The 23905-nt window shown below is 39.1% G+C and overlaps 1 protein-coding gene across 1 annotated transcript in view; it reads right to left on the reverse strand.

Annotated features, from left to right (window-relative positions):
* The window catches only part of LOC149082091 (uncharacterized), a 57964-nt gene that overhangs the window by 19531 nt on the left and 14528 nt on the right, over positions 1–23905 (reverse strand). Inside the window, exons 2-9 of the mRNA XM_089235603.1 lie at positions 10328–10571; positions 7578–7604; positions 5875–5987; positions 5189–5256; positions 4862–5034; positions 1609–3483; positions 1393–1500; positions 372–464 (exon numbers count right to left, since the gene is read on the reverse strand). Of these exons, the coding sequence (XP_089091729.1) occupies positions 372–464; positions 1393–1500; positions 1609–3483; positions 4862–5034; positions 5189–5256; positions 5875–5987; positions 7578–7604; positions 10328–10571 (2701 nt within the window). The remainder of the gene's footprint in view (positions 1–371; positions 465–1392; positions 1501–1608; positions 3484–4861; positions 5035–5188; positions 5257–5874; positions 5988–7577; positions 7605–10327; positions 10572–23905) is intronic.

Below are 23905 nucleotides of genomic sequence, written 5' to 3' on the forward strand. Positions count from 1 at the left end.
CTATTTGCTATCATCGTATAATTTTGTTTATAATTTTGATTACCTATTGGCGTTTGTTGTTTCGATTTTAATCACCTGCTATATGATTTTAGATTGACGATCATCTTTATATATATTTTATTATTACTATTATTTTTTGCCTTCGTGTGAGGCGACAATGTTTTGTTGTTTATAATAAAACTTTCCGGATACACCCATCCTCCGGGAACGCTTCGATATCTCTATGAGATGGGAAGCGGAGTGTGTCCGGTCTTCAAAGGTCAAAGTAGTTTTATCTGAAACTAAAACGGTTAAAAAGAATTATCTATTGGATTACTATAAGAATCGCCATCTTGGATATTATTAAAACTAGAAAAAAAAAATTTACTCACGACAATTTTCCTCATCACTGAAGTCCCAACAGTCGCTGATCCCGTCGCATATCTTTTGGGACTGACCGACGACCGTGAGGTAATCGGAGCACGCTGTGGAATCAAAGAAACATTTTTTATTCAGTCTCGAGCACTAATACTCAAAAAAAAAATGTAGCTGAAATGTACAGACTGTCTCATAAATTTGTAAATAGTTTATTGCGGTTTGCAAAAAAAGTTATTCTCACGAAGGGGGATTATTTTGGTTCAGAAAACAAATTTATTTCAAATTTTTGCCGATAGAGAGCGCTCTCTCCAACAAATCAGTGGAAATATGCAAATCAGACTCCCATAAAAATGCAGGGTGTGCGATTAACAGCTCATTTTTCTGATTTTCCCTGTTACTGGCGCTTACATAAAGGTTTTCATTGTGATGTTGACATTGATGGATAAAGCACTATCGGTGAAGTTTTTTTTCCCCACACGGCCACAAATCGCCGACTAGAACTTTTCGGACACAAAAGTGATTGAAGAAAGGTTAAGTTCCGATCACTTCTGTCGACTGGTTTCCCTGTTCCTCTATCGACAAAAATTTGAACTTTATTTCTGTACTAAAAAATATCCTCCGTAGTAAGAATAACTTTTTCGCAAACCGCATACAAATACAATTGAACCTCTCTTTCGCGGACACCGGCGGGACAAACAAAATTCGTCCGTAAAAGAGGGGAGACCGCATCTGAGGGCTGCCGGTTGAGGTGTGTTATACTTTATATAAATTCCTTCCATTTTTATGGATTTTTAAACTACAGTAAAACTGCTATCAACGTATACCCCCCCCCCTCCCTCCCACCAGATGCGATCACTCCTCTTTTACGGCTAAATAATTTCCTTTTGTATAATAACGTATGTATTTCAAACCTCTGATTAACAGTCACTCCCCTTTTACGGCCGAATTTTTTTTTTTGTTCCGCCGGTGTCCGCAAAAGAGAGGTTTCACTGTATTTACGAATTTATGAGACTACTTGAGAAAAATTCAACTCACTGCAATTGTGTTCATCTGAATTATCTCTGCAGTCTCTTCTCATGTTGCATCTATAGTTCGTTGGGACACATTCTCCACTGCCGCAGAACATCTCGTCCTCCGTGCATCCTGTAAAGAAGAAACATAAAAACTCCATGAGAAGAGAGAAAAATTGAATTGAAGAGACTCGATTAATCGGTAAATTGTGGTTTGAGAAAGAGAACTATATATACTTACTATGACTTGAAAAGATGGGGTTTTTCCCAAAACCCACGATCGAAGATTGGTTTTCCGGCTTTTGTGTGGACTGTGAAGCCGACACGAAATTCTGTTCGCTCTTAGAATCTTCTTCTGGCGTGTCGTAAATGTCCAGGAATGTCACCGGAACAGTTGGCAGTGTCGACGGGAACCCGCTGTTGAAGGTGAAAATCGGAAACTTGAAATCGTCTCCGCTGTTGATATCATTTGGATTCATATGCGAGAATGGCTGGACTATCTTACGGAATCTTTGAAGGTCCTCGAGAAAAGTATAGTTGGTTCTTTCGGAGCCATCAGATGGGCGATGGGTACTGACTAGCGAAGAGTTTTCACGTGACTCTCTGATTTTCGTGGGCAGTTCCAAAGCAGCAGTGACATCCGGAATAATCGACGATTTGGGCACTAATGCATGTTCAGCATCTCCACTGAGCAGCTTTGAATCTTTGCCCGAGCGATCAGTTTTATGCTCTTGGGTGCTTTCCCGATCTGTAAATTGTGTTACGGTAGTTTCGGTTGAATCATTCTCTGTCACAAATCTTGTAGAAATCAATTCCTTTTCTGTCGATGTCTTCAAATCTTCTGTAAAACTCTCTGGATCACCATAATCATTAGTTGATGGTGGGTTAGGTGAATCTGAAGCTGTGAAATCGCTCCATTCAGTTTTGAAATCATTTATAGCACTTGTAGTTTCTTTATCTTGGGAAGACTCTGTTACCTGATGAATAGACGTCGACTCATCTGATGGCAGAATAGTCGACTCGTCCCCAACGTATTCACTGCCTGTAGTGGTAGTATACGACATTGAAACTTGACTAGATGTTTCGTCCTTCGAATACTCAGACTGGTATGTATCTTCCGTATGTTCCTTACGGAATAATGGGTTTTCTGACGTCGTCATGCTTGGTGCAGATGTCGTATCGTGCATAGTAATGGAAGATTCGGTTTCAAACTTTGGTTCTGGAGTATCAGAATTTTCAGATGAGAGTTCAAACTCGGTTGTCTGTGAGCCAACAGGTGTGATTTCTGATCTGTTTGGTGACTGTTTTTCCAGTTGGTACGCCATTCCAACGTCTATGATACGGACGCTGGAATCGGATATGGTTTGAGACTGTTGTTCTTCGGCACGAGTCTCATCTGTGAGCGAGAATTCATCATCATCGATACGTGCTTTCCTATCCAAGTCCGAAACACTTAAGACTCTGTCGTGCTCTCGTTCCAGGGGAACGGCCTGAACGAAGCCAGTGCCCAAATTCTTTTGAGCATCGCGAGATCGGTTTTTCGAATTTGGACGAATGACAAGGGAAACGGAAGACATGATCGTAGGCACCACGTTGATTGAGCTATCCGGTTGAACCACGGTATCCGTTCTAAATTTGGCACCGTCACTCTCCACGGGTTTCACGAACCCGCTACCATGGTTCATCCTGATCTCCTTCTTGGGAGAATTAAAATCACCTAATGTCGCGACCTGTATGGCTTGCGGTAGATCGATAGGTCGCCACTCTGCATAGCCGTATCTAACGGCTCCTTGTCCACTGCTGGCGGGTGTTGTTGTTGTTGATCTTTGGCTAACCGCGGAATTGTTCCTTAAATTAATGACACGAGGAGCCTCTGTTCTTTTAGCAGTCTGTAATACTGTTTTCATCGTGGTGAATTCTTTTGGAGTCGAAGGTGCCGCCGTTCTTGTATAAACACGTTTCATGTCGATGGTTTTCGCAGTTGATAATACTGTTGAAACTGTAGGTGATGAAGATGAAATGTTGTGGGTGGATTGATTTTGTGTAAGACTGTCTGCTTCTTCCCAGGAGACGAGCTCGTCTTCATCATTAGCGAACCATTCCTCTTCGCCATACTCTGCAAAAATAGAATGAAAATATTCAATAACTTGAAAAGAAAATGTTTTTTAAGCATAATCATAGCTGATATTCTTCTAAATTTCAAACTAGCGGTAGCTTGACAGAAGGACAAAGAGCCAGGGGACTATCGGCTCCCAAGACAAATAGCGCCTCTTCCCAAAAATTATTTAAATTAGACTCTTACATTAATTCTGAATTGACATTCAGATCGTCACTCCTAACGTATTGGATGAGTTTCAAACCTAATAATTCTGTTCAACCAAAGTTCGTGCTAATCAGGGCAGCAACCTGGGGGTTAGGGGTGGTTTGGTTTTAGACCAGAGGGGGCGCCTCTCCTTCAACAAAACAAGGGATTTCCCCGGCTGAATACGTATCTAGTTGTGGCCTTGGTGCCTGCAGTACCTAGGAGACTTTTGGCTGGGATCTTTAGCAGGGCCACCAGGTCAGACTGTTCACGAGCCCATATATTATGAATTTATAATGTAAAAAACAAAAGATGAGAATCATCTCGAGCCGCCGGGCTGGAGACCTGGCAGCGCCCCCCCCCACCGCGAGGGCTATGCTGGGACCTCAGTTGCATATGGGCTTCAACGATAAGATCTGGCATGATGATTTATGGAAAATGTTTTTATAGAAGGTGGTACCTAAGCACTCTTTCATTTTACCCTGGGGCTATGATGGGACAAGGCAAATCACACAAAAATCTAGGAGATAAAAAAAAATTCCTATTCACCTAAAAAATTTTTACCCGAAGAAAAAGGTTCAAATAATGCTTCCTTTTTCAGGGCATGGTGACCCTTCTTCATGTTGACAGATATTCTGCTATAAATTCCAGACATTTTGTGCTGCTCTCAGAGAAGGCAATTTAGCAACTATACAAAGAAAATTTTAGGCACCAATACCAGTTTTTCAGTCGCCATTGCAACCTCGCACCTGGGATTTGACCCTTCCTGGGCTATGATGCTTTTGATATGGTAGTAGGGACATTTTTTTTGGATAAATATTCAGATATATTTGTTTAAGTTACGTAGAGAGCAGCCTCATTATCATCAAGAGTTCCGCGGAACAGCCCTATAACTATGAAGAGTTCCGCGAGAAACTTTACGTTGGAAACCCATTCTAGTGTCGCTTGTTTCACAAAAGACCTCATATAAATTATAATAAACAATTGTGACAAGCTTGTAGAGGCTCCAGCGATGTATGTGTGCGCGTGGGTCCTTCTCCCCTATTCATTTTTCACGAACTTTTTGCAAGCTTGTTCAGATTAGCGGGGTTATAGTGTATAAGGTGTATAAGTAACACCTTAAAGCTGATTATGGATTTAAGAACAGAAGATTCCGATTGAAAATATTTCTTGTGAGAAAACAACAACTCACCACGGACATCTATAGATGGGAGGTCAAGAATGAGATTATCGAATGATGAGCTTGGAGATGAGATCGCCTGTTCCATTAACAGGCTCTTGATTATGAGAACAGCTTCTTTATCATCTCGAGCAAGTTTTCTTCTGTCCAGGTGAATTCTGAAGAATACCATTAAGCTACCGTGCCTAATATATAAAAAAAGAAACGAAAATGTATCGTGCAAATATATACTCTTAAAAAACCAGATTTTGTTATTTAAAATAATAGCAGGGGTGTCCGAAGTTTTGCTTTAGCAAATTAACGGGTTTTTTTTTATAGATGATCGAAAATTCTGCTTACCTAAAGGCATACACACGAACTGCCACAAATGCAGGTCTTAAGGAACTTGACAGCAACAGGTTTTCAACCTGTAGAGCAGAAAAGTTAAACTGTACTTGTCCTGTATTTGAATAAAAATCATTTTCTGAATCAAGAATAGTCATTATTTACTAGTATTGAAAAATCCTGGTGTATTTTCGTATCGTTCAATTGAAATTTCTGAATCAAGAAAATGTATCGCTATCAATATTATTACATATTAATGTATCAATATTATTATTATTTACTAGTATTGAAGAATCCCGGTGTATTTTCGTATAGTTCAAATGAAAATATTATCCAATCAGCCCTCATTACCACAATCACAGCAAAAAAGTCGGCGATTCGGGATCCAAAACCAGACAAATTGCCGAAAAATGTTTTGCTTTATATAAAAATTCACAGCCTTTCATTATTTTCACTTGAGTTATTCTCATGAAAATCAATGCAAACGGTGTTTCAAATGTATATACATATTATTTACATGGACTTGTCTTATGAATGTATGACAGACAGGAATTTTAAAAATAGACGTCTGGTAATCCTACTATAACGCAACATTCTAAAGAAAAGTTTGAAAAAGCACATTCTTTACTGAACTAACAGCTGAACTGAACATGACTAGGTCAAGCCAATTCAATAAAAAGTAGGAATATAAAAAATCTTACCAATGCCTTGTAATATTCTGCTTTGGTTAAAAACTCAAATGATGTTTGATTCAAGAGAATATTGTTGAACTCATCTCCTTCGAGAACACGCACCCTTGCGCTAATTGAAAAAACTGGAAATAGGGATATAATATACATGTAAATCATATAAATTTCATAATGCATATCATTAACATATTACAAAATCGTAGAAAATAACCAGGGGTGACCCTTGAGCGATCGTGCAACAAACATTAAAGAAGAGGCACTGAGCCCGGTAGAGGACAAAAAAAAATTCTCGTGAAAATGCTTTCACTAAAATTATGAATATATGCAGCGAATAAAATAATACAAAGAGTTATCATAATTGAACAGCACGCGACTAGTACTAAGCAGTATTTATGATGTTCATTAATTTTAAAACCTAATTCACACACGAGAGATGAGCCATTGGCATCATTCGGATTATCTAAGGAATACAGTATATCGATTATTATACACAAATGCAAATTAATCCGAAATCTGTAGCGGGATCTTTGAAATTGATTTGCTTAAGAGCGTTGCAAAAGGTATTTTTATGACGGTATTTTCTGCTGAACGACAACCGAAACAAAAAAAAATCAGCATCGTGGACCCCTGGGCAAGGAGATGCTCTGGGATTCTAAGGTCTCCCACCAGATTCGGACCAGGGCTACCCAAATTTAAACTAAAATATCTTTGAAAAAAACAGACAGAATAGAAATCTGTCTAATTTATTAAATCAGTTGCATCTTTTTTTTTATAAATAGGAATTTATCAAGGAATATTTGAGTTTAGGATAAAAAAAATCTGTTCGATGAATTTATGAAATTTTTTACATTTAAATGATGGATTGAAAAATTTTTAATCTTTTGTACTGCATGAGTATGATGTATTAAAATTTTTCTTTTACACTTTGGTCCTATAATATGAGGCACTGTAGACAGTGCTAAGGCCCCTGGGGTGATCATAAAAATGTGAGTGTTTATAGTAAACGATCCTGAAAGTAAATACATTCAAAGCTACTCGGGCCGCATTTTAATCGTCACGAAATACGTACTCGTCAGTGTGCTTGAACCTGGAGGCTGAGGCTACTTGAGCCAACAAATTAATTTTGTGAGGGGGTTGAGGACTCCAATTATCAATGAATATACAATGCACTCTCCTCCCACCCCCGTTTTCCAATAAAATAAAGCCCATGGATCCCTTTAAAGAATAATTTTCAGCAAATAACTATGTAAAATATTTGTGTTGTTTTGTCATCCTAGCTCACTGACCCCCTGAAAAAATGGCCCCCACATCCTGGAGCAGGGCTCTTAGGTTGGAACCTTTTATAGGCCAGGTGGGGTTCCATGGGCTTTATTTTATTGGAAAACGGGGGTGGGAGGAGAGTGCATTGTATATTCATTGATAATTGGAGTCCTCAACCCCCTCACAAAATTAATTTGTTGGCTCAAGTAGCCTCAGCCTCCAGGTTCAAGCACACTGACGAGTACGTATTTCGTGACGATTAAAATGCGGCCCGAGTAGCTTTGAATGTATTTACTTTCAGGATCGTTTACTACTATAAACACTCACATTTTTAAATAACTAATATACTACAAATAATTTACTAATTGAATTAAATTAGAGCTTTTGCGTAAAAAAAGTTATTCATTTAAAAATCTTAAATTTTAGCGTATAAAAGGAATAAAATGTTTACTTACTTGGAGATCTAAATAAATTTGTTACAACTGCAAAATAAAAAAAAGAAAAGGAAATTACTTCTAAATTTTCATCAAGAGGCTAAATACACGCATTTAGCAACAAAAATGAAAAAAAAAATTAGCACACAGTGGCACTGAACGAAAAACCTAGCGTATTTTAGCTTTAAATATTTGGGTTTGAACCTCATTTTGTTTCATATGCAATTCGCTCATCATCACCCATCATCATCACTTTTCAGAGCTTCAAATGTTTGGTTGGATCGTTTTCGTGTGCGAAATTGTATTCAAGAACTGGCACCTGGGCTGTCGAGTGGTTAGGGAACAAGCCTCTCACTGTGCATTTCTGGGTTTGAATCCATGTTCGAGCATGAATGTCTACTAACACTAACAAATTCCCTGGACCAATCATACGAATCTCTTGAGAATATACTATCATAATCACGAAATTTTGAGGTGAATCCGCTGATGTCAATGATTAAGTGTGCGAAAGATGGAGCAACAAATAGCCAAAAATTATCGAGGGATATTCAGCCAATGATATATACCAGGGAATGGGCCGCATGCGGCCAAAGTTCGAAGGAGTTGGAATACTCAGCGAAACCCACCAAAAACAGATTGATATTATACTGTCAGAATTTCGTTCATTTTCAGCCAAAGAACTATTTCAGTCATTGTCAATACTGTATTTTATAGTTTCAACAGGAACCCCCCCCCCCCGATACTGTCACCCCTCTTTTATGTGTCCGCAAAAAAGGAGGGGTTTTACTGTATTTATGCATATTTTATCAAGTATGAAAAAGGAGCATCTCTATTATATTTAGATACTTAACTGCATCAATTAATATAATTTCAGGTTTTTGTTAGAATTCATAATGCACCATAGATTTCATTGTAGATTTCGCAGCTTCAGCTGAAGCCTTTTCCGACTCAAAAACAGACAGACCGATGCCATTGAACTTCAAAACAATTTTCTGCGATATCTAAGGACATCTTCACACTCATACACAAGTCGCAGAACAAATCGGTTTTTCTGCGACTTTTCATAGACAAAAGTCACAAGTCAAAGTCGCAGAAACACGTCCAGACTCATATACAAAATAGCGCAACAATAAGCGACACGACTTGTCGCTCTTTAAATCGAGTGATTCGTTACGCGACTTTGTGTATGAGTTTGGACATGGCCTAACGCCCATCACGAAGAAAAGAAATCCATACACATTTCAGCATTCCCTTTACTTGGATATTCGTTTTCATCCTGATCGTCCGAAAAAGTCGGACGCCATGTTGGTTACCTTGGATAATGTTTGTATGTCCCTCAAGTCCTTCACTGAAGAAAGGGAATATTACGTCATCCAAGTCGTCTCATAGTTTCAGGACGAACTCCACAGTCAATAAGCAACCATATTTCTAAAAACGGGACTTTACGGTTACAAAACTCCCCTTAACAGATTTAAATTACCGTGGTATAGCCAAGGCCGATAAGATACTCACCTAAGGAAACAGTTATTTTCCGGATATTATGCTGAGGTGAACTCGGAAAGAAAAGTCATCGCGTCTCCGCCGGGACTCGAACCCAGGCCCTCTTGCATACCGGGCAAGTAACTGTTCCGGAAAATAACTTTCTTTGATATTTCGGGCTGAGAAAAAAGCCATCTATCTCACTCTAAACTGTCCCACGCGAGGGCCATTTTCTGAAGTTAAGAGAGGCTACAGGCCTCTACTTTTGAAAATACACTAAAAATGGTATATATATATATATATATATATATATACATTGAGTACATGTGCTTTGCCCCCCCCCCCCTTTATAAAAAGTTGAAATGACGGCCCGGGTTAGCGCACCAACCTTTTTCGATGAGTATAAAAAAAAACCTGTCTTTCGGAATCGGCAATAAGATGTAGGTCCCGGTCTAATTAGCCCTCGTGTGCAGAAAACGTCCATGGTGCAACAAAAATGATCAATGATCAACGGATTTAAAATAAATATATATACAGGGTGATTCAGAAAAGATGAGGAAAAACTTTAAGAGGTAATAGTACACACCAATACAAACAATTGTCATCAAAGAATGCATCAAGCTCTAACATGAAACGACCGCTCCGCAAACGTTAAAACGCCATTCCTATAGAAATTTATCGGGAGAAAATGAACACCACATGCATGCAAATGTAACCTGGGGAAAAAGAAGAAACCATACGCAAATCTGCGTCAGTGAATAAAAGGCGCGGACGCCAGCCTTGTGAAGTTATTCCAGCGTGCAACTTTTCTAACGTACGGGGTGGCATCGCGCTTTTTATTCACTGTGACGCAGATTCGCATACGGTTTCTTCCCCAGGTTAAATTTGCATGCATGGTGTTCTTTTATTTCTCCCGATAAATTTCAACAGGAATGTCGTTTTAACGTTTGCGGAGCGGCCGTTGCGGAACGCGCTAGACCCATGCATTTCTTTGATGACAATTGTTTGTATTGGTGTGTACTATCAACTCTTAAAGTTTATCCCCATCTCTTTTCTGAATCACCCTGTATATTAAAGTTGATTTTCCCTGCTCGAATTGTGGAAGATTGGTTTGCAGAATGAGATAAACGTCTCACATCTCCCTTGGCCCGCCAATTCTACTGTAAATGCCGATTGCCAGGATTCAACAAATGAAATTCTGGTGGCTTGATTATAACCACGGTATATGAAACCCCTAAAAGTCTAGTCCCTAAATGATGTTACAAGATAACCGAATAAATATGACGCCTTACCACCTAAGTATACTGAAACGGCTACGATTGCCAGGATGGCAGCGATGAGTAAAACGACGGCAGTGACCAGAGCGGATGTGCTGCAGAAGTATCTCCGAAACTGTTCACTTCTACTGGCACGGAAGACGCCATAAGGCTGTTGCTGGTCCCAGATGAGATAAGGAGCTTTGCGCTGGTAGGTCGGAGACGTGTAAGGCAGGTAATCTTCCGGGAACGAGGTGAAAGCCAGGCCTTCGATGCGAGCCTGCAAAGAAACGAAAAATAAAAAAAAATGTTCATAAGTGGCAGGATAATAGGCTGGAACCACAAAATAACATTGAGAAAGAACTTTTTGTGTGCCCGGCCACACACTGTACACAATAACTGGTAGCATTAAAAAAAATATATAGTTTTTACGTACCATTAATAGTGCAATTTATAAATTTTATTTATTTTTGGAAATGTGTATTTATGGTTAGAATATTTTGGTTAATGCTCAATTGATGTTTTCCGATCGTCAATCGTAATATTTATTTCTCATGATCAATCGACATTTTTTGATGGACAATTTTGTGATGGTCAGTCTACAAAGTTTTTTCCCTGATTGTCAATCTACAGCTTTTTCCTGATGGTCGATCGACTGTTTTTTCCTGACTGTGGTCAATCAACAGTTTTTTCGACAGGTGTTTTATCTGACGGTCAATCGATATTTTTCGGATGGTAAATCGAGAATATTTACTGATAATCAATCGACAGTTTGCTTCTGACGGTCAGTCATTTTTCTTTTTGATAGTTAATCAGCAGGTTTGTTTTTTTTCTTCTTTTTCCTGATGGTCGGTCAATCGACAGTTTGTACCGATAGTTAATCGCTAATGATTTCTGTTCGGTTAGCCACGCCACCGGATCCAAAAGTATGATAACCATTTCACGAAACAATGCGCTGCTTTCCACACATTGTAATATTATTCTCTTTCTCATTGCCCTTTTTTTTTATTTTCTTATATTTTTAATAAACTTGGTTTGCGCCGCACGCTTTCGACGTCCGGTACCACTGACCTCGTCCCCCTTTCGGTCGTTCGTCCCGAGCAGAAACAAAGCCTTTGTCCATCCAGCACACACACACACACACACACACTGATCGGATCTAAATAATTTCTTATGAATATTTTTCTTCTCTTTTCGGTGGTATGGGCCGCTGATGTTATCGTCGATAAAAGGGTGGTGGTGGTGGTTAGAAAAACAGCCGTAGACGCTAAACACAGTTCATTAGCTAATGTTTTTTCTTCGGTTCACCCTTGAAAAGCATCCGTTTTTTGCTGTTAATGACCCCCCAACCTTTTTTTTTTGGTCGTCACGTAATAACGTTCTAGTAAACCCCCCTCGAGGCTTATTCGTGAAGGAATAAAAAAACAACGAAATCTCACGTTCTTGAGGTGGAAGAGAAAGTTTCTCAGAGGTCAGGGATACCATCATCATGTTTTGTAAGGAAAAACATTAAAAAAAAACACCTTTCATTAGCTAGAAACAGTTATGACGTGTAAGGTTCTGTAATCAAGTCGGTGTTTGAATATTTTACAGCATATGTGTTCAACTATTGGCCCCCTCGGAGTCATCTGTGATGTGGCCCCCACGACGAATAACGAAAACCATTCAAATCGGCTCGCGAAAGATAATAGAATCACCTGTGAGAAGTGGTCCGAAACACATTTACAGATTACTTCAGTAGCTGGTGGAACATTTTTAGATCATTTGAGCTGAAAACGGTGCGTATTAAAATTACCAAAGCGGACCCCAAGCGCATTTCTGAAGCACTTGAGTGACCTGCGGCACACCTCCGGTTCACTTGAGTGGCACGTGGAACATTTGCAGATTGCTCAAGTGGCTGATGGCACGTTTCGAGACAACTTGAGCGGCTCGCGGCACACTTAGAGATCACTTAAGATGCCCGCGACAAACATTTACAATTCACTAAAGTGTGGCCTGCTACACATTTACAGTTTACTAAAGTGGCCCACGACGAAAGAACACAGCTCACTTAAGCAGCCGCTGCATTTTAATAGATCATTTAAGTGGCTCTTGGCACATTTCCGGATCACGTAAATTGCCTGCGACACATTTCCAGATCACTTAAGTGCTCAACGGCATACTTTCAGTTGATCGCGGCACATTTTTTTTTCTCAGACCACCGGAGAGAATCGGGACACATTTCCAAATGACTCAAGCGGCTCGCGACACATTTCAAGATCACTCAATCGCCCAATGGCATACTTTCAGACCACCTGAGGGACTCGCGGCCCATTTCCAGATAACCAAAGTGGCTCGAGGCCTTAAAGAGAACGTACAGACTCAAAAATCGCCCATTAAAATGAATGTATAGAAGTAAAATGTTGTGCACATTCCAAATACATAACTACCTTCTTTGTGATTCAAACTAGTAAGGAAAAAAGATCTGGTTGTAAACATCAAAGTAAAAAAAGGAGGAAATGCAATCAAAAACTTTAATTAATTAATGAAACAAATGAGAGCGAAATCACAGCCAGACATGCTCTGCAACATACAATTAGTTGTCGTCGTTTTAATTCGGGCATCTACCAGCAAATTTAAAATATGAAATGAGAAGAACACGATGATCACCTCATGTTCGATTCTGAATTTTATGTCTTCGAACTGTGGCTGCAGTAATGAACGTTTAAAGGATCATTTGCAAAGCTATGCGTTTAACTCTTTGGGGCACACGATTTTGAAGAGAAAATAAAATACCCTAGTTATAAAAAAATGGGGAAAAATTCATTTTTCGATTTTATTTAACAAAATTACTCAAAATAAGAAATTTTTTTTCACTTATTTACGCATTTACCATTGGTGCACAGCATTGCCAACTGAATGAAAAACTTTAAATAAAATATTAAACTCTATGTCTGAGTAACTTCAATTTTTCGAGGTGGGTTAAAATATATCCCACCTTGCATAAAAAGCTAAGTAAAAGGTGGGACAGTTTTTAATCCACCTAGCCCCCCAAAGAGTTAAGGCATAATTTCCCAACCTTTTTTGTCCCATCGCCCCCCCCCCCCACGCAATCTAACCCATAGGATCCCATGTTATACCAGTGGCTTCTACCACCCCCTTGGAACATCCCATAGCCCCCCCGGGGGTAGTAACGCCCACGTTGGGAATCACTGGTTTAAGGTTTGATATTACTTCCGCGTCACTCGCGCCCTAAAGTCTTGGACTAGAGAGGATCTCTTCTGACCGTATGTATAAATTGGCAGAGCTTTAACGCTATTGTTTTATTGAACCGAACACTGTCCAAATCGATGTATTTTGATCCTGTTTTGCCGCCAGATGTGGCCGTACTTGGACAAGTGATTAGGATGTTACAACAGTCCTTACTGTCATGAAACAGCATCTCAGGAACAACTGGATTTGAAAATAGCAAGGTTTTTCCTAAATCAAGTTTGTTAACTCTTTAAAAGCGGCACAGCAGAAATCACTAACCCCCCCCCCCCCCCACTTCAAAATGCTATATCCGTTGTAATGAAGTAGGCTTTCTTCTCCGATTTTCAGCAAATGCAAATTGGGAGGTTTCGGGAAAATTGTTCCATTGAGAAATCAACTTTAGCAAATATCTAAACTTGTCAATGATTAAATACGAGGCCTTTAATCTCGTAAATGCCACTTAAAAGGGTTAAGCTAGTCCATAACTACTACTTACCTACTAATTCACACATACAGCTAGTAAATATTCTTCTGAGGAACTTCTTACGAACCAGGGCGCGTCGGAATTCTTAGTGTATGTATTCTGTACCCAGGGGCGCACGCAGGATCGACCTATGGAAGGAGCACAAAAAGCTTGGGGGTGGCACAAAAATTTTCCTCCCCAGAAATTTGGAGTTACCTCCCTTCTAAAAGCATTTTAATTGACAGAAGTTGGTTAAAATATCGTATAAAAAATGTATTTTCTTTCAATATTTCAATTTTTTTTCACCATCGCCTTGTGGGGTGGGGGGGGGGTTGCTGTGTACGCCTCTGTCTGTACTGTCCTCACCTGTACCTAACGTGAAATTTGTTTCTGAGGAATGCTTGTTATGTGTTTTAAGAGGTGCTGTCACCTGTCTTATTATGCGTGGATTTTAAATGTTTTAGCCTTGATTGCTCTCTGTGGAGAGAGAGAAATTTTTTTTGATGGGAAATTAGCTGACGTTTGAGCCGATTAAAGTTCGAAAAAAAAAACCAGTCGGTAACTGCTCGATTGGTTCTTGTTGTCCACTTCTTCACTCACACCAAAAGAATGTCCAATCTTTTAAAATTCGGATCACGTACCATATATCCCTGTTTCCCCCCCGTTCGTTCATGGACAAAGGCATTCATTCAGCCGAATGACTCAGACCAGTCCACCAATACTTTCACTGTGGAACAAAGTTCACGGTCACGGCTCTGCTCTCTCACAAACTCTTTCACATATAAAAAGGAACACTCGCGTGATTCCAGAAGAAGGTAAAAAGAAAATAACAACAGGATTCATCTTATTATTATTATTTTTTATTGTTATTATATTATTGCCAGGTGATCATCACAAAACCGGCTTCCTTCGAAAGATAAGGAGAATTCACGTTCCTATAATACCTGTCTGTATTTTGATTTCCCTTTCAACTGTCGCTGCGGGCCAGAAATGTTGGTTTGCCCCGGGGGAGGAGTTGGGGCTCTTCCGACTGGTCTGAACAGCAACAACAACAAGATCGACGGATTGCTTCTATAAGTACGATACACGGTAGAATCGAAGAGAGAAAGAGCCTCAAAGGGGTCACAAATGAAACTTGACCTTCTTCCAAGGATTGAGGGAACAATGACACGAGAGGAATGATGCTCCTCTGGCCATTATTCAGTGTCATCCATCTTTTTTTTCTCCCTTCCAGACATTCGAGAAGAAAGTGTCATCCCGAATGTTATGTCGTCACTATTGTGTTTTGTGAGGACGGAATGGAAATGGGTGTGTTGGAGAGAGAGAGGTGTTTCATATGAAAAATTTTGCTTTGTGCGCGTGACGCGAGTTGATTCTACCCATTTTAATTGGCAACACTGTCAAGATACATGAACGAATGCGTGGTACAGGCCTGTAACAAGGCTGTGCGGGGCGCAACAGAAAATGTACGCGTATTTTGCATGATGATAACGCTTTCGAGGGTCCTCCAAGAAAAAGTGACCCAAGAAGGCAAGCTACGGTCCCTGCCGTTAACAGGTGGACAGTTAGTATACCATGGTTCGTTAGGCAATGTAGATTCGATATTGTGGAAATCAATTTTTACAGACTAGTTAAAAAGTTGAAGTACGTTGTATAATTTAAAGTTTTTTTGTCATTTTCACTTATGGAAGTCAGTAAGGACAGACAGTACCTGCAGACATGGCCCTCACAAGGGGTGGGCTGGCAAGGCTCCAGCCCTGGGGCCCGGGATGATTTTCATTATTTTTGTTTTTTCACACTATAAATCCACCATAAAGGGGCCCGTGGAAGTCTGGTCAGGGGGTCCGCAAAAGTTCCCAGTCTAGGGTCCCTACTCCAGGATGTGGGGGGCCATGCCTGCAGAACACAAACCACGCATACCTCTGGCAATACATGTATAAATGCGTTTAACACTCGGAACACATATTCCGGCATGTACGTTAAAATTCCCCGGAGGAATGTTTACGAGGTGCATGTACGGTTGAGTAGTAGTATGTGTGTGTGAAGAATTATTGGTGCATAATCACAGTCGAACCTCAATTATTTAACACCATCTATTTCGCAGAATTCTAGCGCTATAACGAGTTTGGCGTTGTATCAGGAGAGAAACCGAATATATTTGCGGGATTCTCACGAAATTGACCTGAATTGTGACGCAGAATTTTTTTCCCGTCACTTTGTATTCCTGTCTTTGACATGTCACAACTCTGGATTTTTTCATCGATAGATTTCTAAAACTCGCTTGAACAATGTCCTTCTCTTGGCTGTCCCAAGTCCAGTTTTCAAATTTTAACACTAGTTACTGAGTAATATTGATTTAAGTTTAGTTATCTAATCTACAGTCGAATACTGTTACAGCGAAAATCTCGTTTTAACGAACACTATTCTAATCCTCCAGATAATTCTTTATAACGAAATTCCGTTATAACGAAGTAATTTCTCCGGTCTCTCGGAGTTCGTTATAACGGAATTCGACTGTATTAGGTAATCTACTAGACGAATGTTTAGTTATCTAGGGTTAAAATGATAGCTTTCCATCTCAAAGCAAGATTTTATATATATATATATATATATATATATTACAGTCGAACCCCGATATAACGCCACCATTTGTCTCGCAGATTTCTGGTACTATAATGAGTTTGGCGTTATATTGAATCACAAATGCCCAGATATAGAAAATTTTTTCACTCAAAAATTTTGGCACTAAACGGGGTTGGCGCTAAATCGGGGGCGCTACAATGGGGTTTGACTGTGTTTTCAATAATATGCAGTGTGCATAGGTAACAGCACGCACGGCATTTTACTGGTGAACCGTTGATCCCAGAGGCATACTTCGAATTAAATAAGGTATCGAAATAACATTCTAATTGGGTTTTCGGGCAAAGGAAGTTCCGTATATGAGGTTTTTTTTATTTTGAAAACTATACAACCCCTTGCAACATGAATGACGTATCCGCGGGTCCTACACGTTATTTGGATACTTTTTCCTAATTGGAAGTATGCCTCTCTAGAATCAATTGCTCACCAGTAAAGTACTATACGCCCTTTTAACTATGCACCCTGTAAATTGGCGTACGCAGGGGAGGGGGGGGGGGAGTGGTCCTAACCTAATTAATTTGTGAAAAATATTTACACTTTGCGTCGTGTTTCAGTTTAGAGAGTTCTGCTATTTCTGAAAAGCACATGTTTGCAACATACGTTATTGATCAGTGTTGCATATTACAGCCTAATATGCAAAACATATTAGGCTGTCTTTCTCCTGACATCAGGTAAGTAGAAGGAAGGTTTGATCGTAGGTTGGGGGAGGGAAGTAAAAAAAATACGTGCGTAAAAGCACATGCGGGCCGATCTCCCCGTTAAAAAGTCTCGCAACAGAGAGCAACAGGCCTACAACGGTACAATTATTCAATCACTGCATTTCAGTCATAGTTATAAAAAAATGATAGCAGCACTACGCATAGGCAGCACTGAAAAATCAGACACAAAACTATATAAGCACTCAGGCTGTTAGGTGTACTCAGGCTTCCGACACCACTCACTCGGTAATAAATAGCCATGGCGATAGATCGGAGTTTTGCTCCGGATTGAAATAAAGAAAGCACTACACATAACAAGCATTACACAGTAGTTCTTGAGCATTACACAAACTTCGTTAGATTCACACACGCACATTCGTTCGTTAGAAATTCCGCAGAGGAATGTGGTCGAGGTGCATGTGTGGTTTAATAGTAGCAATGTTTTAGCTAAAGACTTTGCTTTGAGAATACAGCTGGTGCTCTAGCAAAACAGAGATAAATTAGAGAAATCAGTTGTCCCCGTGTAAGTTTTTCGCCCCGCTCCTGAAATATAGTAGTTTACCCATCACTGCCATGATAGAGTGAAAATCGCACCTTTTTATGCCAATTGGTTGATTTTTATTATTATTAATTTTTAAAAGGCGTCCTGGACTTCAACCCATGCTGTTTAATTCCAAATACCAAAATGCTTTCAAATTTAATTTTTCTCATTTTTGATTTTTTTTCCCCTCCGACTTACACCCTGACTGACCATATTTCATCGATAAAAATATGGGGAATGCGGGACATCACCAATTGCCGTCAATTTCGGCACAAATGTTTGAATGAAAATTACCAGTATCATCGTTTTTGATAAAAATCCAAGAAAACTGCAACTGAAAAACGGATAAAACCGGGACATTTATTCAAAAAAAAAAATTGGAGACGGCCAGAAAAACCCCCCACGACTGTCTTAGGATGTATGGTCATCCTTTACTTACACCAAATGTATTTGCATTTCCCTGATTTTCTACGTCGCTAGGAACACTGCACAGTGGATAATCAACGTTTTTAAAAATTTTATGTACAGTAATTCATTGCCGATATTTTTCAAGGTTGTTGTAACGGGAAAAAAAAATTTCGAAAAATTATTGCCGAAGTATTTTTTTTTTCAGCGGGAGTGAGTTATAGACAGTTATTATAAATGGCCAATTGATGTCAAGGTATTACGGCAATCCAATATAGTATTTACCGAAGGGGGACCTTGAATGACGCGGTGAAGCCAACGGAGCCGCAATAAAGACATCATTACCAAATTTTTCGCTAATTCAAGTAATCGTGTATAGGTTTTTTTCGACTAACTTTCCCCGATGAGGGTTCTCATCCCACGCATTTTATTAAACCTATAATGAAATCAGTGACGTCACCTCAATTTCACACACACACACACACCTTCCTAAAAAAAAACACCATCAAAACTTCTACCGAGCATGTAATTATTTTAACACATGCCATAGATTTCTACAACATGGAGGGTGGTCCAGAGCCATCAATCTCCTACGAATTATTTTTTTTTCCCCCTGTCTGTCTGTCTTTATGAGCAGCCATGAAACTTTCTCCTCCAGTACAGAAATTTCAAGGAACATTAAAAACAAAATTTATAAGAACTTCACGGTTTGTTTGAAGAAAGATTGAGTAATTTGGACTCGCTGCTGCTGCTGCTCGTGGCCCTTCGAGATGGGCCCGTTGCGATGATGTACGGCCTTGAAGATGCTCACTCACCATCATATGGTAAAAAGATCTCAATTGCTTCACGGACTTCGTTTTCTTCCACCCGTTGCAATTGCGACTTACATCATTCACGCTACGGGGACAAGTAGGTTGAAATGCTCACAAAAAAGAAACCTACAGGAAAGCATTGGAAAAACTGAAGGTGATATGTGCAGCTTCTTCTGTTTTCTTTTTTTTTTTTTTGCTTCACTTAGACTTATTGCCTTAGGTTCCCCCATCTTACCTGTCATTTCACCTTTTTTATATATATATATACGTAGAAACTTCTTATGGATGGAAGAATGTTGTGCAATGCAGTGTGACTTCGCTCCATCGGTCTCGGAAATACTTCCTCGCAACCCACACTGAAATTTATACCGGGTTATCAGACCTGGCCGCAATGTAATGCATTTTTTTTTTTTACTGTTATTGGCATCTAATGCGTAGGTGGGACTGGTCTAATATTTCGTCATGATCATTGTGGTCGGATTTCGAATGTAAGATTTGTTATCTTCGAGATGTTCAGGGTGCTGCTTCTTTCATTCAGGACTAAACGTCCGTGTATTGAAATGGATTAACGGAATCCTTCCGTGGAGTTCTCAGCAAAATATATGCTTGGTAAATTTCCCCTTGATTCCAATGATTTTTTTTTTCTATTCAAAATTCGAAAATTTCCATTTTTTTTCTACAGTCGATCCCGCTTATAACGTTGCCATTTAGAATGTTTTCCCGCTTACAACGTTTTTTATGACAGTTTTTTGAAAAACGTTATAAGCGGGATCCACTGTATTCAAAACTCGAAAAATTTCACGACTTTATTAGAAACTAAAAAATTTCTACAACTTCCTCCGACCAAAAAATTTCCCCGACTAAAACTGCTGAAGAAAGATACAGCAAAACTAGGGCGAGCATGTTCGGTATTTTCCGGGACAGTCCCGGGTTTTTTTTTCAGATCTCCCGACTTTTTCGTAAAAATGTCCCGGTTTTTCACGTGATTCCAACGAAGCCAATTGTTTATTCTTCAAATCAACGATTGAAATTATCTTTACAACTCAGAAATTACATTACGATATAATTACGACTACAAATAAAAATATTCATCTCACATTTGTGTTGTCATGTTTTGTTTTTAATTCACTGCAATTTGAAATGGCGCTTCATTTCTCGCGATTGGCGATTTTTCTGTGATCTTAGCGTGAGTAGGGTGACGTTGCTTACTTTTGGCATCATTTTTAGCGATAATTGGCAATGTTTCGTATTTTCCCGTATTTTTCTGGAGCAAATATGGTCAGACAAAATGAAGCCCCTCTTAACGGGCACCCCTCTTTTAGGGACGAATTTTTTTGTCTCGCCGGTGACCGCCGCAAAAGAGAGATTTTACTGTAATTTGCAAACTTAACGACCCCAAATGTATTTTCAAGTTTGCTTCCCCCACCCCCCTTTACAGAATTTTTCTCAGACTTTTGTAAAATATTTTGTTTTCTCCGACGACTTTCCTTGACTTTCCAGAGCATGGGAACCCTGTAAAATTGTGTTTTATGGTAACGGTCAGGTTGTCCATGTTCTAGAGCAAGTAGGTAAGGATTTGCGGTGACCCCTTTCTAAGAAAATGCCGAAGTCGTCTTGATTTTTCTAATTTTCACTGAAAACGTAGATAATTTTCAGAACTTAAACAGAGTATAACGATAATTTTAATGATAAAATAAAAAACTATTCAGCTGGTTTTCGTGAAATATATTTTAATTCACTGCGACTTGTGGTAGCCCTGAGTTCGAACCCGAGGGACGATATAGATAACTTAATTTTCCCTAACGAACTTGAGGCGACCACCGATAGACATCGCTTTCATTTCCACCTCATTAATGGCAGCAAATAGCAATATGGCCAGAGTTGGTGCTTGGTGAAGTAGTATGACAGCCAAGTGAATGGATGATTGACCGACTGAGTGATTGACCAAGTTGAGTGACCGTGTTTTTGTTATATTGTGTGCAATCGATAAAATACCATCATATCGCTGTTTCACGGTGTTAAAAAATAAAATGTATTCCCATTTTTGCAGCCTACTCATTATATTTACACAAGGGGCAAAATTTCGAAGCTGAAATGTCTCAGTCGCTCATACTTGATCACTCACGCATTCACTTGATCAATATATGGTCACTCGTACGGTCAGGGCGGGCGAAATGTCGGAGGTGAAATTTCCGTAAATCGTGTGGAGGAGTCATATTGCTGTGCATTCACAAACAATGACAGAAAAGTTAGTTTGCAAGCAATAAATGACATTTTCACACATTCAAATCTACATAGATCATATACAGTGAAGTGCACACAACCCCCGATACATATTTTTTTATATATTAATGTATTTTTCTTTTTTTTGTCGTATAATAGAATTCAGGGTAACTCATTTGCTTAATATAACGTTAATAACCCCTAAAACCTCAATTAAAATAATAACCCCTAAAAATCTTTCCTCCTCTGGATATTTCAATACTTGCCAATTAAAGGGTTTAATTGAAATTCCCGATTCGAGAGAAAATTTTCGATCTGTTTTTCTCGTTTCTCGGAGCAGAAAAGCGCGATTGTTTTCGAATCACGTAGAAGTTGTATTTCACACTCTTAATAATTGGTTGATGTAACTTCAGCATAATTTCTGATGCCATCCTGAGAGATCCCGGATTCCTTTTATCTACCCATAAATTCCACTATTGCATCAAAACCAGAGGAAGCGAAAAAAAGCGGTCGCTCCAAGGAGGGTCTCCATAGGGGATCACGCAGTTGTATTATAATTGAGGTTTTTTCCCCCTCAAAACGATACACACCATGAATGGAAACTTTCGTTGAGCAACAGCCATTTTATCTCCACAAAAAAAAAACCTTCTTAAAACTTTTTTTCTATCCCATCATTGATTATTTACTGAAAGCAAAGGGAAACCTTTTACCGATTTCCATTGCCATCACCATATGTTACATATGAATGCAACCGAAGACCACATAAAGCGCCGGAGAAGGACAATCAGAAACTCAGCATGGTTCCCAAAATGTAGTGTGTCGACTCGAGTAAAGGGCATATTTGTGCATTATTGGGCCTAATATAATGCACTTTGATGAAAATAGAATTAGTATTAAACAATCTTTTGGAAATGAGGGCTTTTCAAGAGATCCTCAAAGGACTAAGTCATTGTTAGTACGCGTATTAAGCATTTATTTTTTATTCTTTGAAGAAACGACCCTCCAAAGTCCATGTTAGAGAAATAATAGTCAAACGCTGTTACAACGACACCTCGGCTTTAACGTCAATAATTGGTAATCCAGAGTGATATACACGATGAATAATCTTAAGAACCCTTGTTCATATAACTTCGATAAAATCGCAATAACCTCGGATATAAACGACGCATATTTTTCCTCACTTTGTTTTTTATGACGTTTTCACAAGAAATTTCCAGAATTGAGCCGTTCGACCTCACAACGGTGTATGTCATTTTTTCAAACTTGAAAGGAAAGACAATAAAAGTCATCGCTGAAATAGGGAAAGCTTTTTTGCATGGACTGCAGCTGTGTAAAGCGGCATAGCAACTACATCTGTTGGTGTTCCTGGAGGAACTCACTTTAGGAACGTTTAGTTATCACATACAGAGAATTTTAGGCGCAAGTACCGATTTCATATTCGCCATGATAACCTGGTTCCCGGGATTTGACAAACATGATTTATTGCATGTTTGCGCTCCTACTTACTCCCGTAATTTTGCCCTTCATCTTATAAAAATGTCCCGTATATTTCCCAGATCCACAAAGCTTACTTTAACCCTTTCACTTACAAGCGAATTGGTAGGAAATTCGGATGCTCTTTATTTGACGAAATCGGCAATAAATATAGTAACCTCGCCCTAACCTAACCGCACGGTAGAAAAAGGGAAGGAAACAAAACAAAAATGAAAAGGTAATACAGTATAATAGATAAGGTGAGAGATAAGATCTCGTAGGTGCAAAGTTAATTTCTTTTGACCCTCACTCTACATGGTCTTTCACTCTTATAAGTTACATCATATGTGAAGAAAAAAATCACTATCAGGGTATACAAAAAAAAAACCAAGAAGAGCAAAGAATATTGCAAGGTTGCAACAAAGCTTCGGGATGATCAGGAGAGAGAGAGAGGAAAGAAAACAATGTGAACTTGATTGAATTCATTCCACTGGCGTTTGGACGCAATATTACGTCCTTTGATCGTAAAGTGATCTTTGCTTCTTAATCTTTGCTAGAATCGGGGATGGTGATTTGTGCTTAATATATAATTATTAAATTACACTAGCCTATGATGGGAATATGAGTATAAGTACTTATCTCACATATTTGTCGTGTATAACTTTCTTTACCGCGTGAAATATATCTGAAATATATTACATATAATATATAACACCAAATTTGATGCATCACTTATTTCTCGCCAAAGGTTGTTTAAAAGCAATATTTGGTGACTGATTATAATTAGCAACACTTTTGGCAAGAATTGGTGTATTTTATTCGCTCAAATATGATTAATCAATGAAATAACAACTTTATGCATAGCGTTTGGTTGCATCAGATTCTATTTTCCGTCAAAAAAAAGGGTCTTCAAAACGTCAGTCTCGGATATAACGTGAAATCTTCGATACCGTTATAACCGGGTTTGACTGTGTGGAGACTAATTGAATTTTTAAAAATTCTACAATTGAATGTTGATAACAGGTATTCACGAGAAGTGAAAGCTTCCGGTAAAGAAAAACAAAACCCCGAAATACGCCTCTACCAAACAAATAAATGCGACGACGCCTTTCTTTCTGAAAACGTGCG

Source organism: Pholcus phalangioides, unplaced genomic scaffold (genome assembly GCF_987345545.1).
Source record: "Pholcus phalangioides strain wild (caught in Gottingen) unplaced genomic scaffold, Ppha-v1.0 ptg000009l_1, whole genome shotgun sequence".
In the NCBI taxonomy this organism is placed as follows: Eukaryota; Metazoa; Arthropoda; class Arachnida; order Araneae; family Pholcidae; genus Pholcus; species Pholcus phalangioides.